Here is a 15,719-nt window from a genome sequence, read left to right on the forward strand (position 1 = left end):
AGATGGCCACTGAGAGAGGAATGTTGTCATCTGCACTATTGACTCTTGTCTCTTCTGCATAAGAGCATTAAAAGAATAGGAACATCCTTTGCTGCTAGATCAGAGCAAGGACCCACCTAGACCAGTTTCTTGTTTCCAACAGCAATGAGATAGGTGTCTTTGGGGGCTGACAGGCAGAAGACCCTTGCTGGATGAGGCCAAAGGCCTCATCATAGTACAGCGTCCTGGTCTCACAATGGCCAACCATGTGCCTATAAGGAAGGCCAGAGGCATGACCCGAGTGCAAGTGCACTCTGCCCACTTGTGACTGATTTCCAGCAACCCATCTACAGAGGCACACCTGCTTCCGATTGATAAGGCAGGACATAGACATTATGGTTAGTAGCCATTGATAGCCTATCCTCCATTAATTTGTCTAAGCGAGGCCAAACAAGTAGTTCAAGAACATGTTCCTCAATGGAGGAAATACCAAAGTGGGGCCGGGGACTGACCTGCACCCAAAAGCTAGAAGGCCAAGACTTCAACATGCAAGAACCCCACCACCATGGACTTGGTGGTTCCTCCATGGCTTGGTTTGTGTCATATGGAGATCATGAAACACCAGCTTCTGATCTCCCTTTTCTGCCACCTGTAAGGCAAAAACCTTTGCCAGGTCCCTGTCTCTCCCCCTGCATTGCAACTTACACTGGTCTCCTGCAGCGCTGGGTGCTCATCCACCCCTGGAAAAAGCACACGCCTTGCATAGGTCCGATAGTCCAGGAAAGGGATCTTCACACCATCCATGTTGTTTGTCAGCTCGTTAATGTCTGTCTGCAGCTCAGCAAAAGCTGGAGAAGGGGGAAGATGGTCAAAAGTGTTGGAGACCATGCATAACGGGCAACCTTCTCCACTGTAATTCCCCCCCCCAAAAAAAAACCCCCACCCCTAGGCTTTTGAAACCTAAGGAAGCCAAAGAATTTAAAGACACCTGAGTTCCTAGGGTTCTCCAGAAGCTGCCACATTTCTCATTAAGGACCACTCATGGCAAGTGCCTTTTCTGTGAGCCCACCAAGCTGTATCAAGCACAACCTCATAGAATCATAGAGTTGGAAGAGACCACAAGGGCCATCGAGTCCAACCCCCTGCCAAGCAGGAAACGCCACGAGAGCACTCCTGACATATGGTTGTCAAGCCTCTGCTTAAAGACCTCCAAAGAAGGAGACTCCACCACAACCTTCTCAACATTTCACACAAAGGAATGCTTTTGTGGATTTTTGACACATATTTACACCAGAAATTACTGCCTAAGATGACTGCACTCTTATAGCTGAAGGTTCTTCTCTTTCTGCTCTTTCTTCTAAACTGTTTTCTAAGGCAGGGAATGTGTGTCTATTGGGACAGAAAGTCGTGGTGTGCAGTAGTGGGAAAATGGGGGGGGGGATGGTACCTTGGCATTTTGTGCCTATGCCCGTGTCTTTGCCGTCTAGAGTTTAGGTGGACCTTCTCTGCCCTTCTTGCCCAGCCACCCCCAGAGAAACACCAGAGATTTAATTTCGAGACACCCAAGGAGGGGCTGAAACCTAAACAAATCTTCTGTGAATTAATAAGTTAACAGAAAACTCCCAACACTCAACTATTTCACAAAATGGGAACAAAATAGGGATGCTTGTGGGATAAACTGACAACCAAAGACTTTTGCTACCTATAAACCAAATACATTTTGCTACATGAAGCAGAACGGCAAATCCCACCCCCAATCATGGCCAGCTTAAAGCTGGCCAAGTTATTCTGGCAAATGAGACAAAAAAACCCCACAAGCATCTCTCCTTGCGAGTGGAGATACTATCAGAAATACCTTCAATAACTCCTGGTTTCCTGTCCCTTCATGACACCCAGAATTAGCTGTCTGATGCAGCCATCCCACTCTCCTGAATGGTTGGGCTGGCCTTGTCGCAGTGTCACAGGAACTGGTGACTGCCACAAACTATTTGCTGTGAAAAGAATATGGAGCCCATAATGGCTGCACATCTTTCCAATCTACAAAAGGAACTATTCCATACCCTGGGATCCAGTCCTGATGCATACATAGTGCCCAGAGGGAGCTGGACTTCTGCACTCCATGTTGGAGGCTACAGATAACAACTAGAGAAGGCACCTTTGCGCCCAAAGACCTACATTAGCACCAGTCGCCTCCTAAGAGAGGAGATGCCGAAGATTACATTAGATTACGAAGATTACATTAACACGTTCCAGCAACAACTACCAACCTTGGGCCCAAAAGGCAATGTTGCTGCCCCCGACAGTCACGCGTCCCTTTATTTCCCAGCCCCCTAAATACCTTCCTTGCACTCCAGGGCCACACGAGACTCCAAGTTGTCCATCTGCAGCTGCAACCGCTTCAGAGTACGGTCAGCATCCCGAGTCTTCCGCTTGTAGGCCACCAGCACCCCGATGATAGCGCCCAGAAGCAGACTTCCTCCCGCACCTAACCCAACAAGAGCCGGCAAAGGCAGGGCTGTCTCAGGGTAAATGTGTAAGGTCCCAGGGGAGAAGGAGAGACCCCCCACCAGGATCTACAAAAAGAAGAGCAAGAGATTAAGCCAGGTCACACAGGAGAAGCACCCCGCTGGATCAGGCCAAGGGCCCCTTTATATAGTCCACCATCAGTAAGACAAGCTCTCCCATCCCCTTGTACATTTAACTAACTGGCATCTACTGTTCAGGATATGTGCTGTCTCTGAAAACAATGAGGTCCAGCGGCTTAACTCAGGGGAACAGCCCTCAAATGCACTTAGGGCATATCTTTTTGGACATCAGGACTTGTTCTTGGAACACTGTTGACCTCTTTGTTGGTGGCAAGGGGAAAAATAGGTAGAAAAGGAGAATTCCTAGATGCCAAGATCCAGGTTTGGGGTAAGTACTATTTGGTGTGAGAACCCCAGTATATCCCACACTCTTCAACCTAGATGTATGGGGTGCTCTGTTCTGCAATTTTTTTCTTTCAGTTGGTCCGCATGGTTGGGCAGGTCTACCCACCAGCTGTGTACCTACACTTGCCGGGGAGGGGCGGGGCGGGGATGACATTCCTCAGGCTAACACATGCATACTACTATGTCACATCACCAGGACAAATCACTCACTCGACAACCCCTTACATGTCCATAGCATTGGCAGTTCTCCCTGGAATGGGCAGACTGGTCCCATCTGCTCCACATCCCCCCTCCCCCCCTGACTTCCAATGATAGGTGTACCGTAACTGGCTGTTCCCCGGTTTGGCTTGGTGAGTCACACAGCAGTTGGGTTTCTGAGACAGTCAGGATGCAGGGCTCTCCGCCAATTAGTACTGTATAGTTGAGTCGTGCGCTGCCCGATACTGCTGGGATCAGGTTCCTGCCCTGAAAGACACAGGAATATGAGTGAAGATATGGGAGCATTCTGTCACAGGATCCTGAATCTAGGCTTGGAGAAGACAGTCTCTTGAGTCCATGCCCAGGACTCTCAAAGTGCAAATTGGGTACCCACTCTGCACGAAGTCCATTCAACATAGCACCAAAAAGCACATTCATTCTCTGCAGCCAGTACAGAATTGTATATTTCTCTTATCCATGGAGAAAGGCAAGGATCTAAAACTAAATTCCTTAATCATTGGGAATCCTCCTCAGACCACCTCAACCAGATTTCACCAAACAAGGCCTATATTTACTCACACCTACTTTGCTGTCATAAGGTCTAGAAAAAAGTTTTTAAAATATATATGAAAGAAAACTAAACTCTCAATTCTGTACAGTGGTACCTCAGGTTACATACGCTTCAGGTTACAGACTCCGATAACCCAGAAATAGTACCTCGGGTTAAGAGCTTCAGGATGAGAACAGAAATCGTGCTCTGGCGGCGCGGCGGCAGCGGGAGGCCCCATTAGCTAAAGTGGTGCTTCAGGTTAAGAACAGTTTCAGGTTAATAATGGACCTCCAGAACAAATTAAGTACTTAACTCGAGGTACCACTGTATTTGAATGCCACAACCATAAAATAGGCACTCCTTTCTTTTTTGGAATGCTTATCTCTAACCAAAAGGTAAAAAGCCACATCATGCTGGAGAAAATAATTCTGTCATGGTTTTCTCTTTCAGTAGGCTTTGAGCAGGCTATCATTTGATTGGCTTGAGGTTTTCAACCATTAACGTCTGAAAAGCCCTGACACAAACGCTTCAGTACCTTGAGGACTACATGGGATCCAGGCTTAATCTCCAGGATGCCGCTGGGACCAAACGGCTCAAAGCTGGGGTCAGGGTAGTAGGTAAAGGCGGAGCGGTTCAAGGTACGTGCAGCTGCCACATCATCCAAGAGGAAGCCAAACTCGTCAGGGTGAGCACCTGCAAGGGGCAGGGCCTGCTCCCCAGGTATGATGCCAGGGGCCTTGCACAACATCACCGAGTCATTCAGCACCTGGCAACTCTGCAAGGAAGGAAAAACAGACACCCCACAACTGAGGGGGAACAAAGAATAATCCGCTACACTTGGCTTCTGACCTTCAACACCCAACCGCGCATACCTACTCTGCTGTCTCAAAGACCAGCAGTCCTTACTTCTGACATGCAGAGTCTTGGCTTTCACAATTAGCTCTCAAAAAGTATGTTGCCTTTTAAGGGCTTGGAAGGGAGGACAATTCCCTCCCTCCCAGAATGCTTTGGGCCTCCTAATCTTTATCTTGGATTCAAGACAGAGACAGATATGTTTAAGAACCATTTCATGGTTTTACTTACAATTTTATGGTTTACATTTTATGGTTTTTACTTACAGAGTCTTGGGAGTGGAAATACATGATTAAGAAAATATATATCACATGATGGAGTTTCCTTCTGAACTTCACCATCCAGAATGAAAGTGGGAGATCATATGTCTGAATAGTTCCTTAAGCTACAGACCTTCTCTCAGACGGTGGAGAGAGAATGTGCAGCGAGTTTATATACAGTCAACTCGCAACTTGTGTGCATTCAACTTATGCAATCACAGCTTTACACACTTGGCGGCTGGCCAGCTACAATCACACAAATTTAATGCACAAAAGATGGACAGTTTAAAAGTGGGAGTGAAAACCTGGCAAAAGTTTGAAGTTAAGAACTACAGGTGCAATGGACATTCTGTTCTTGAACTCCTGGGTATGGAGGACTGATCTGTAGATCAACAAACATAGAATCATAGAATCATAGAGTTGGAAGAGACCACAAGGGCCATCAAGTCCAACCCCCTGCCAAGCAGGAAACACCATCACATGTTTTAAGCCAAGTGATAGTACTGGTTGATACACAATATGGGTGAGTGGTATATTGTTTCTTAGAGCAGAGTAGCTAACCTAATGGTGAAAATTCCTTCTCTCTCCCTCCCTCTCTCCTCTATGTCTGTCAATTGCCTCTTTTTTGCTGCACACTCAGTCTGCATCAGTTTAGCCCACTCCACAGAAGACTCACATTGATGGTTTCTATTCCCCCATAGGCAGCTCGAACACGGGGCTCCTGGATCGTCAGCAGGTGGGTCCCACTCACTGTGAGACTGGTACTACCACTGTAGAGGGGGGGTAAGAAAAGACAGAGGGGGAGGTAAATGGATTCAGCCCACAGACCCTGTGGTGGTGCAGATGATAAAGAGAAGACCTTGCCAAAGAAAGAGAAATTCATGACTTTGGTAAGACCCCATTCTCATAATGGCACCCACCAGGCATGCGGCAATGGCAAGGAGACCAGGGATACAGTTGCATGGAGAAGACCAGGTATGCCCAGAATGTCACAGGTACCTTCCTATGGCAGATGAGCCATGGGAAGTTCACACAGGATCAAAGCTAGTGCGCTCCCTATGTGTGTTCCCCCTCCCTTTCCAAAACTCAATTTCCCTAGTGTTCACCATTAGCCTTGAGTCAACTCCTAGGGGCTGAGGTCCCTTTGACCCCCCCCAAAAAATATACAGTTTGTAAAATTAAAAGCATGCATACATATATACTAATGAATCAGTATATCTTTTGGCTTAACTCCACTGCCTGTAAATGTTGTCCTCTCCATGCTTTTTAATTTGGAAGATGTGTCTATAGTACAGGAATATTTTTTTTTAGTACAGGCGTCCCCCCCACTTACGTGGTGGTTAAGTTCTCCCCCCCCCCCCCCGCACATAAGTGAATATTGCGTGAGTGAGGAGCACCCTCTAAAAAGCCTTGGAATACCTGTTTGTTCCTGCTCTCCAGCTCTCTCCCCCCACAACTTTCTCCAGCTAGAACTGAAGCCCTGGGACCAGCTGGGAAGATGCCTGGGTAAGTGGCGGCTGCAGCGGCTGCTGTGCTACCCCATGCGTCAGCTATTAGGCAGGGAGGCTGAGCAGCTTAAACAAAGCCCCACTGTGCCTCTGGTCTCTTTGGGGCTTCCTCCGCCCTCACTGACGTCTTCTTTGGGCTACTAGGAGGGTCTTCTCATGAGCCATGAGGACTCTCCAGCTATCTCCTGCCATTTCCTGGTTTGAATCTATCTATTTCCCAGCACCACACATATACACGGTTGTGTGTGATTCAATCATGCGTATGTAGGGGATAGGGCAGGGTGATATATTGATATATCGTCCAATACCGGTTTCTAGATCACATCACAATAACTGTCTAAAAATAATTGACATGGCAATGCGTCATGAATCACAGTTTGTGTGAGTCTTCAATGTGGATTTGTCCGGAAGCAGCTGGGAGAAAGAATGGTTTCATGAAGCCACTGAGGCTGAGACGCTGACTTCCCTCACAGACGCCACGAAATAATAAAACAAAAAACCCACCACATTGCCCTGTGTTCTTCAAGCCTCTTTCCTTCCTTGCTCCCTTCTGTGTGTGTGTGTATGCCTGATTTGCTTCCTGCAAGCCTGATCTCCATGCTTCTTTGCTCACTGGCACACCCAATCTCCATGTTCCTTTGCCCAGCCACACACCCGATCTGCAAACCCCCAACCTGCATGATCTCCACAGACTGCTCCTTCACCCAACCTTCACCCCCCTACATAGTTCCAAGTTTCAAAAATCATGATATATCACTAAATTGTGGTGTTTAGCTGGTGATATATCACAATGTTGAAAACCAGGTATCGCCCAACCCTAGTGGGGGGAATGCCTGTATTAGCAATATTGTCCTTGGAACAGACTAAGGTGTGCGTGTCTCTAAATATCTGTCTATCTATTGGAATCTAAACAAATTGCTGGCCTAGAAGATGAGACTGTGTTGGTCAAACATGGGTCCCCAACTGTAGTTGGACTACAACTCCCATCATCTCTGACCACTGGTCCTGCTAGCTAGGGATGATGGGAGTTGTAGTTCAACAACAGCTGGGACCATAGTTTGAGAAACACTGAGATGGGAGACAGATTGAATAAACGAGACAAAGCAGAAGTGTAAAACTTTTTAAATGTGGAGGATGGAGGGCAGCCCCCAATTTTCCTCTCTGAGTCATGAGGGGGCGGGGAAGCATCAGGGCCCTCCCCACTAAGCAGCAGTCATGAGGAAGTTGGGGGGAGAGCCTTATTTCCTCAGTTACTCCCATCTACCGATTTGGGGCCTGGGCACCGTCCTGTGGGAATGAGAGATGCTTAGTAAAGAAGCTGTCACAGGCTCATCACTTACTTGGCAATGCTCCAGGCAGGCTCTATCCCTGTGACAACCGGGTCAGGGCTGTAGCGGAAGGAGACTGTGCCGTTGGTGCTGATGTTAGCACGGTCAATGCGAAGGCTGAGCTCAGCGAGGCCTGGGCCTAGGGCTGAGGGGGGAGACAGGCAGACAATCTCCCCTGCGCTACGCCTTGGGAGAGGGAAACTGAGAGTTATTGCCCCTAAAGAAACAAACACAGCCTCCTCACAAATAATCTAACCTCAAAAATTATGCTTCCTCCGTACCCCATCATTCAACACCTTCCACTTTCCCCTCACCCACGTTGCACTGTCCAACGTAAACACAGAGCTTCTCTCCTCTGTGCCTGGCCACCTTAGGTCTCAGGCCATGGACTTATTTCATTTTTATCCTGCTCTAGGGCAGCACACCTGATTCTCCCCACCACCACCACCACCCTATTCTATTCTGAGGTAGATTAAACTGAAAGGCAGTTAACAGGGTCTAGGAGCTTCATGGCTGAGTGGGGATTTGAACTCCTCAATTCTGGCTGGATACTCTGCCTGCTGCACCATGCTGACTCTCGGTTCATAGCTTCTACATACCAAGGAGCTGCTATGCAAAAAATAAACAGGCCTAGGGATCATCCAGACTTGTGCTTGTCCCGTGCCTAGAAAGCATGGGGCCAAGCAGATTTCCACTTGTCCAGTGCTTTCTAGGCAGTTTTGCGCCCTTGCCCATGGTGCCAGGGACCCCCTGCATGGGTGAAACAGACCTCTGGGGTCTGCAGGCTACCAATTGGTAACCACTGACCTAAAGAGTCCTTTCAGCCCAAGGGCTTCTGCTCGCCCAGCGGAACTTTCCCCTCATCTCCTCCACTTGCGCCCACCCTCCCCCCCCCCCCCAAAAAAAAGGCTTGGAGGGGATTTCAGGTCAACTCCCAGAACAGAGCTTGGGGAAGGAGATGGGGGGATTGTTCCGCCTGCTGCAATGCTTGTCCTGAAAGGACATTCACCTCAGCGCGATGCTGAATTCCACCCAATTCCTTCCCCCGCCCAAACCAATTTAATATTGAGCCTGTCCAAGAGTTCCCAGCCAACTCCACTGAAAGCTGAATGGCACCCCAAAACAATACCTTATCAGCTGACATGGTGCTCCCCGGATCACAACACTGACATTGCTCCCAGCATCCAGATGCGTTCCCAGGAGGCTGATTTTCGTCCCGCCTGAGGCAGGACCTCGTTCTGGGTATACCCCATGAAAACTGGGGGTCTACATGAGGAAACAGGTAGAAATTAATAATGAAGATACACTTCACGAACAGTCTCCCCCTTCCCTCAAGCTGATTAACATGGACACCCCTTCCAGAACCAGACGACTTTTTGGGCCTGGGGCTCAGAAAACACCCCTTCCCACAAATAAACCTGCCCACAGTTTACAAGCAAGACTTCTACCATGTACTTCATTGTTTATCATATAAGCTAAATATGCCTATTGAGCCCTAACCCCCACCCTGATTACCACAAAAGTGAAGGGAGTATCAGACTGGGTCCGGTAGTCAGCACTGCAATCGCCTACGCACAGCTCCACAGGCCCGGGGGGAGGGTCAGGCAAAAGTGATGGCTCCAGTTCGCATACCAGCCTGAGGGGAGAAAGGATGATTTGTCAGAAGAATATGGCTTCCTCCCCATCCCATCGCCACCACACCAATCCCTGCAGCCCCATTGAGTCCACCACATCCCTTCCCTTTGCAAGGCCATCACTTGTTTCTAATTCTTCATTCCACAATGCCCCTTGTTATAATTTATTTTTGCGCAGCTCAGCTCTCTTTGTCTTGCCCCAGACTGCAGGTTTGTTAAGGCCTTGCAAGAGACACTCCTTGAACAGAATGACGTTTGCCTGGTAAACCTTTTAGTCTGGTCAGTGCTCTTCCCTGGGGAGGGAATGACTCCTCATTTCCTCAGGAGTGCCTGTTGGGTCAGCAGCATTAGCCTTGGTCAGAGAGGCCTTCAATGCAATCCTCTAAATTTTCCTGGCATCTCTCCTAGCTGCCCAATGAATACTTTTGGCCTGGCCTATCTTTCCCCCTCAATCAAGGCAGCACCAAAATCCTTCTCAGCACAAAATACAGTGGAGCCTCGGCTTACGTTGCCTCCAGCTTACATCACCCTCGGCTTGCAACTGGCGCAAACCTGGAAGTACTGGAACGGGTTACTACCAGGTTTGCGCCATTCGCGCACATGAAGTCGCGATAAATCGCGTCTGTGCATACACAGAAGTGCTAAATTGTGCCACGCACATGTGCAGACACGACACTTTGGGTTGCGTCGTTTTCGGGTTGTGGCGGGGCTCCCCACCATAACCGAGGTTCCACTGTATAAGGAAAACTCAGAGGTTTCTGCAATAAGGGACTAGGGACACCATCTTGTTTTGCATTGGGAAGGCCCCTTCCACCCACCGCTCCGCCCAAACAAGACGCACAGAGGAAGCAAGAAATTCATGATCGTGGCGGATCTGAGCCTCCCACCTGTTAAGCCTGAAAAAGTTACCCATCCATGTGCTATTGAAATATCAAAGTCAGCTTTGGCCTACCTAAGAGCTTATCTGCACTTTCCCTTTTGCCCCTCTCTTTCCAGGCACAGTCCACACTTTAAAGTTTTGTGTCCAAGTCCCCCTCCCTTTTTTTGCTCTGGATCTTTCCCCAAGAAAACCCTGGAGCAAACGGCAATCCATGAAAAAGCTAAACTGAATGCTAAAGCACAGATTTTTGCAGAGAAAGTGGGAAGTAAAGCTTAAACACAGAGCTCTTTCCTGGTGCCTGGAAAAAACAGAGCAAAAGTTAAGCGTAGCTAACCCCCAAGAAAACCCATTATTGGTAGTTTAGACCAGTTTTACCAAAGTGAGAGAATCTGGGCATGGGAACCTTGTTTCTGGAGTTTAAGAGGGAAACATTTAGACAAACCTGTCTAAATTCAAATGAGTGGAACATGCAGGGATGACACCGGGGGCGTGGGGGGGGGGAGGAAAAGACTAATTTATTGTCCTTTCTTGCAACATGAATCTTTCTGGTCTGATCAGAAAGTGTGAAGATTAAAATGATAGCTTCATCAAGTACAACTGTGTGCTCCTTAGCTCACTGCATTGGCTCCCTTTCATTCTTCCAATGATTTTGCAACCCTGCAGCCTCCCTTCTTAGATATTATTTTGTTTTTAGTTAATATGACAAACCTGCCTGGAAGCCCTGGCTCACAAATGCACCAGAACCAAGTGCTATAACTAAAAGGCACTCTGCCATAAATTGTACTTTATGATCCTGGGCTTGTTCCAAAGCTGCTGATCAGAGTTTCTTCCATTCTGGGAAAAAGGGATACTCTGGTTAACTGGGGACTTCCTGGTGTAAGTACAAAGGGAGGAGCGAAGGAACTGCCTTCACAGAGTTCTGCCATTAAATGGACCACCAGCTCCAGGAGGTGGTGTTAAGTGAGAGAAGATGAACCACACAGTTGTTTTTGCAGTTTTGCTCCTACCCAAATTCCCTGTCCTATACCTTCCCTTGACAGCACCCCGCAGGCTCCTCCTCCTCCACCAGCACCCAGTGTTTTCAGAAAACCCTCACCAACCTCTCAGCGCTGATGTATTCAGCAGAGAGAGAAGTGCAGCGCACGCCTGCCACACGGACCCCCACCTCGAAGAAATGAAGCCCCAGGTTCTCTCCCCAAACGGTCACTCGTGTCCCACCTTCCTTGGGGCCAGTCAATGGCAACACCTGCAGAGAGATTGGGGTGGGAGGGGAAGAGAGAGGAAGGCTGCTCATTGGGGGGAGGGAACCCAGCGAGGTTTGCAGGGGTTCCAAAAAAGAAGGAAAAAGCACCACAGTAAGAGAATGCGGGTGGCGCTGTGGGTTAAACCACAGAGCCTAGGACTTGCCGATCAGAAGGTTGGCTGTTTGAATCCCCGTGACGGGGTGAGCTCCTGTTGCTCGGTCCCTGCTCCTGCCAACCTAGCAGTTCGAAAGCACGTCAAAGTGCAAGTAGATAAATAGGTACCGCTCCGGCGGGAAGGTAAATGTTGTTTCCGTGTGCTGCTCTGGTTCGCCAGAAGCGGCTTAGTCATGCTGGCCACATGACCCGGAAGCTGTACGCCGGCTCCCTTGGCCAATAAAGCGAGATGAGCACCACAACCCCAGAGTCGTCTGCAACTGGACCTAATGGTCAGGGGTTCCTTTACCTTTAAGAGAACCGCTAAGCAGTTTTTCTTACCTGGGTGATGCGGGGGTGGGTGCAGCGGGCCCCCCGCCGTCCAGGTGGCACCCAATTCTGCCGGGAAGCAGGGCAGTGAGGGCGCAAGAGACAACGGCGTTCTGGAACACACCAACCACACTCATAGCGCGGGTCTGACTTGAGGCAGAGCCCGCAGCTGGAGCGCTGGGCTGAACACTTGTACAACAGAGCTGGGGAGAGGGAAGAACAACATGGAGATGAAATGAAAGGAACTTCCTCTCTTCTCAACGCACCAGATTGCCACCTCCCTCAAAGACCCCTCCACCTACGCTGGCAATCTAAACCATGCAGTGTGGGCCAAGATTCAGCTACATGCTTAACATGGCAGAATCACCATAAACGTTTTAGTAGGTTAGCTTCTTAATGCAACTGTGTCTTTGAATGCACCCGGGCTGGAAGTTATCACACCCGGGTCAACCAAGATGCAGGGCTGAAGCTCAGGGCTACAGCATCTGCTCTGCATGAGTAAAGTCCTAGGTTTAAATCCCCAGCAGATCCAGATAGGCCAGCAAATATGTCCAGTCTAAGACCCTGGGAAGATTCTAGCAGGAAGTGTGGACAAAACTAAGGTAGATGGACCAACAGTTGGATACAGTTTAAGGCAGCTTCTCTATCTTCCAGAGATGGCTTTACCATACATACATCAGGGTTAAGTCACTTGTTTTAGGCAGCACCAGAAGTAGGGAAGGAGTGACAGATGAAGGCAGGAAATTGGTGACTGAAGAGTGTAGTAAGACTTTTTTTTAAAAAAAAGTGTTGGCCTTAGCAGTGCTGGCGGGTGTGTCTGTTGAGAACAGAGGCGGAGCAAGGTTGGGGCAGTCCGCCCCAGGTGTCATCCCTGGGACGCAGGCTGCCACTAACTCTGCCTCTGTCCATCCCTATGGGTGCTGCATAGTGCACCCCGTCTTTAGCCCCTATGGGCGCCATGTGGCACAGTTCACCCTGCCCCTATGGGTGGTTCACCCCACCCCTGGGCGCATCGCCCCAGGTGCCCAAGAGGCTTCCTCCGCCACTGGTTGAGAAGGGGCATTTCTGTTCTTCAGGCTGCAAAAAGTTTTGGGACGGCACTGATGTGCCCTGGTGTACTGCATTCCAACTATCACTGTTTAAGGTTTCTCTGTAACAAAATGTTCATTTTAGAAAACTGGAAAGTGATTCATGAAAAATCAGACCTAAAGCACCTCCATTAGTACAAACGCTAATCTACACACTCTGCATCTAGGGCTCATACCTTTGAACCCTGGTGGCTTGTCAATGGCGAAGTCTCCATCCCAAATGACATCAAAATCCAGCGGCAGTTCCCCCAGGTCATCACTGTCATACCAGTACTGTGGGAAAGAGATGGGTCACAAATGTATGAGAGGGCAAAATACTAGGAATTGGTTCACCTGTCAATTTCCATTTCTCATTTCCCCAATCTTAAATTGAGTTTTCCACATTTCTGCAACAATAATTTGCATTTAAAAATGAACCATCGTGAAAATTTGTCAGCATGTTAGGGTGAAATTCTCCTAAAATATACCTTTTTGTATGCAGTTTTGACAAATATACCCATTTTTAAAAAGCAATTCCCCCAATATAATGCATTTTTATATGTTGTTCTTTAATGCAAACTTTTCTCTAATATATGCATTTTCACACACACTGGTTGCTAGGGAATGAAGAAGAAAAAGAGGAGTTTGGATTTGATACCCCACTTTATCACTACTCTAAGGAGTCTCAAAGTGGCTAACAAGTTCCTTTTCCCTTCCTCCCCCACAACAAACACTCTGTGAGGTGAGTGGGGCTGAGAGACTTCAGAGAAGTGTGACTGGCCCAAGGTCACCCAGCAGCTGCATGTGGAGGAGCGGAGACGCGAAGCCGGTTCCCCAGATTACGAGTCCACTGCTCTTAACCACTACACCACACTGGCTCTCAATGGAGGCACAAACTTTGGAGAAGGGTAAAGTTCAAAGGATATTTGTGTGCAAATCAGGGAGTTTCTCATTGAAATGCAAACAATATCAAATCTGTCTCCCATCCCTACAGAGTATGACTGTAGGGATGGGAATCCCTATTCAGAAATACACATTGGGAAAATCTAAAAGAGGGCACCTCCCCAGAATCAGACAGAACACCCAACTGCCTTGCCACCTAGAAAGCATGAGCTGTACTTAAGAGCCTGTCAATCCCCCTTAAGGCTCAACTTTCAGACTAGGGCAGCAGCAACACACCCTACTTTACAGAGGGTAGTCCTCTGTCTGAAGGGCTGCCTGCTCTGAGTTCTGTTTAAAGACAAAGACCTAGATGAAATCTCCCTTCACATGCATCTTTAAATTGGACTTGGAGAGGAATGGCCTTGAAGTTGCCCATCAACAGCCAGCATCTGGACAGCACAGTGAGCAAGCACACAGGTCAACCCGGCGATCATCTTCCCCAGTATGGAGACATGCACTGTAGTTCTATTTAAACTGTGTGATCTTTTTAATATTTGCACATTTTATTGAGATCTGTGTCCTCCTTTGCCCTCTTTGTTGGCGTTGAGTAAACGGTCACCCTAGGTGGAAAGGACCTACTTGCTAATCTACTGAATCTGGATCATAGCCCCACTTCTTGCACTGTTAGCACTTCCTGGGTTCTCAGCATGTGAGTTGGCCTCTGCAGGGATTTATCGACAGCTGCCAAAAGAAGCAGAAGCTTTCCTATAATCCCCATCTTACATATTTATATTGCACGCATACACAGAACCTACAGGCACAAACCAGGAAACCTTGTTTGGAACAGGACCTATATGTCCCTCCAGATGTTGGTCATGCTGGCTGGGGATGATGCTAGTTGGGAGTCCAAAAACATCTAGAGAGCCTAGAGCAGGGGTCGGCAAGGTTTACCTCACCTGGGCTGGTTCACTCCAGCAGAAATCCCTCTGTGGGCCAGATTGTGCATGCGCGCATGAACGCGCACAGCCGCAATTTCCGGTGTCTGCGCGGACACAATTTCCAGCATCGGAGCGGGCAGCTTGGTTTGGGGGCGGCTTGTGGGCCAGTTAAATGACCCCCGTGGGATGCCTGTGGCCCATGGGCCTTAGGTTGCTGACTCCTGGTCTAGAGGTATGAAAGCCCTAGTGGGAAGAACGGGGAATTTGGGAGGGGCAGGTCCTCAATTCCCCCCCCCCCCAAGCCTTTGTTTTCTTTTAAAATGATAAAAACAATGTTTAAGCAAAGGTGTTCATGCATTTAATAGCCCCAAATGATTTCTAGAACTGTATAACAGAAATACTTTTACATAAGACTATGTACAGTATCAGATCATTACAATTTCTGTACACTGGGGACAAGCAATTGCTGAGCTGTACACTGAGAGTAATGGTTCTTTTCTTGACTTGGGAAGGGGAAGATGGGGCTTGCTTTGATCACATCAGAAAGCCAAGAAGTCCTTTCTAAGATGTGCTGGCCAGAACTCCACAGGCTGTATAGTAATCCTACAAAGACCCAGCAATGAAGGGATGAAAACTTTTAAGAATCAAAGGAGGGGTTTTCCTAGCTCCTGTCTGGACGTGCTGCTAACAATCTGAACTGAAAGTAAAACAAAGTTAACTGCTTTGCCCCAACTGGGTGCTGTAAAACTACCGTATTTTTCTGTGTATAAGATTATGTTTTGTTGCTTAAAAATTTAGTAAAGCATTGGGGGTCGTCTTCCACAAATGGGTTTTGGGCTTGGGTGGGCTGGAGCGTGCATTCGGCGGGGTGATTGGGGGTCGCAGTTTGCCTGCTTGGACAAAGAAAGCTCAACAACTTCCAGGGCGGTCGCCCTAAAAAGCTCAAGAACTTTCTGCCGCCATCAACCATTGCCAGACATGGCGAG

The 15,719-nt window shown here is 48.4% G+C and overlaps 1 protein-coding gene across 4 annotated transcripts in view; it reads right to left on the reverse strand.

Annotated features, from left to right (window-relative positions):
* The window catches only part of PLXNA3 (plexin A3), a 72,238-nt gene that overhangs the window by 16,804 nt on the left and 39,715 nt on the right, over nt 1-15,719 (reverse strand). For all 4 annotated transcript variants that reach the window (XM_083419268.1, XM_083419269.1, XM_083419270.1 and 1 more), the window contains exons 11-21: nt 13,111-13,207; nt 11,859-12,049; nt 11,220-11,365; nt 9,121-9,241; nt 8,735-8,871; nt 7,618-7,791; nt 5,446-5,539; nt 4,193-4,432; nt 3,231-3,374; nt 2,318-2,552; nt 685-827 (exon numbers count right to left, since the gene is read on the reverse strand). In XM_083419268.1, the coding sequence (XP_083275394.1) occupies nt 685-827; nt 2,318-2,552; nt 3,231-3,374; nt 4,193-4,432; nt 5,446-5,539; nt 7,618-7,791; nt 8,735-8,871; nt 9,121-9,241; nt 11,220-11,365; nt 11,859-12,049; nt 13,111-13,207 (1,722 nt within the window). The remainder of the gene's footprint in view (nt 1-684; nt 828-2,317; nt 2,553-3,230; nt 3,375-4,192; nt 4,433-5,445; nt 5,540-7,617; nt 7,792-8,734; nt 8,872-9,120; nt 9,242-11,219; nt 11,366-11,858; nt 12,050-13,110; nt 13,208-15,719) is intronic.

This window comes from Podarcis tiliguerta (assembly GCF_965153285.1).
Source record: "Podarcis tiliguerta genome assembly, chromosome: 17".
Lineage (NCBI taxonomy): Eukaryota > Metazoa > Chordata > Lepidosauria > Squamata > Lacertidae > Podarcis > Podarcis tiliguerta.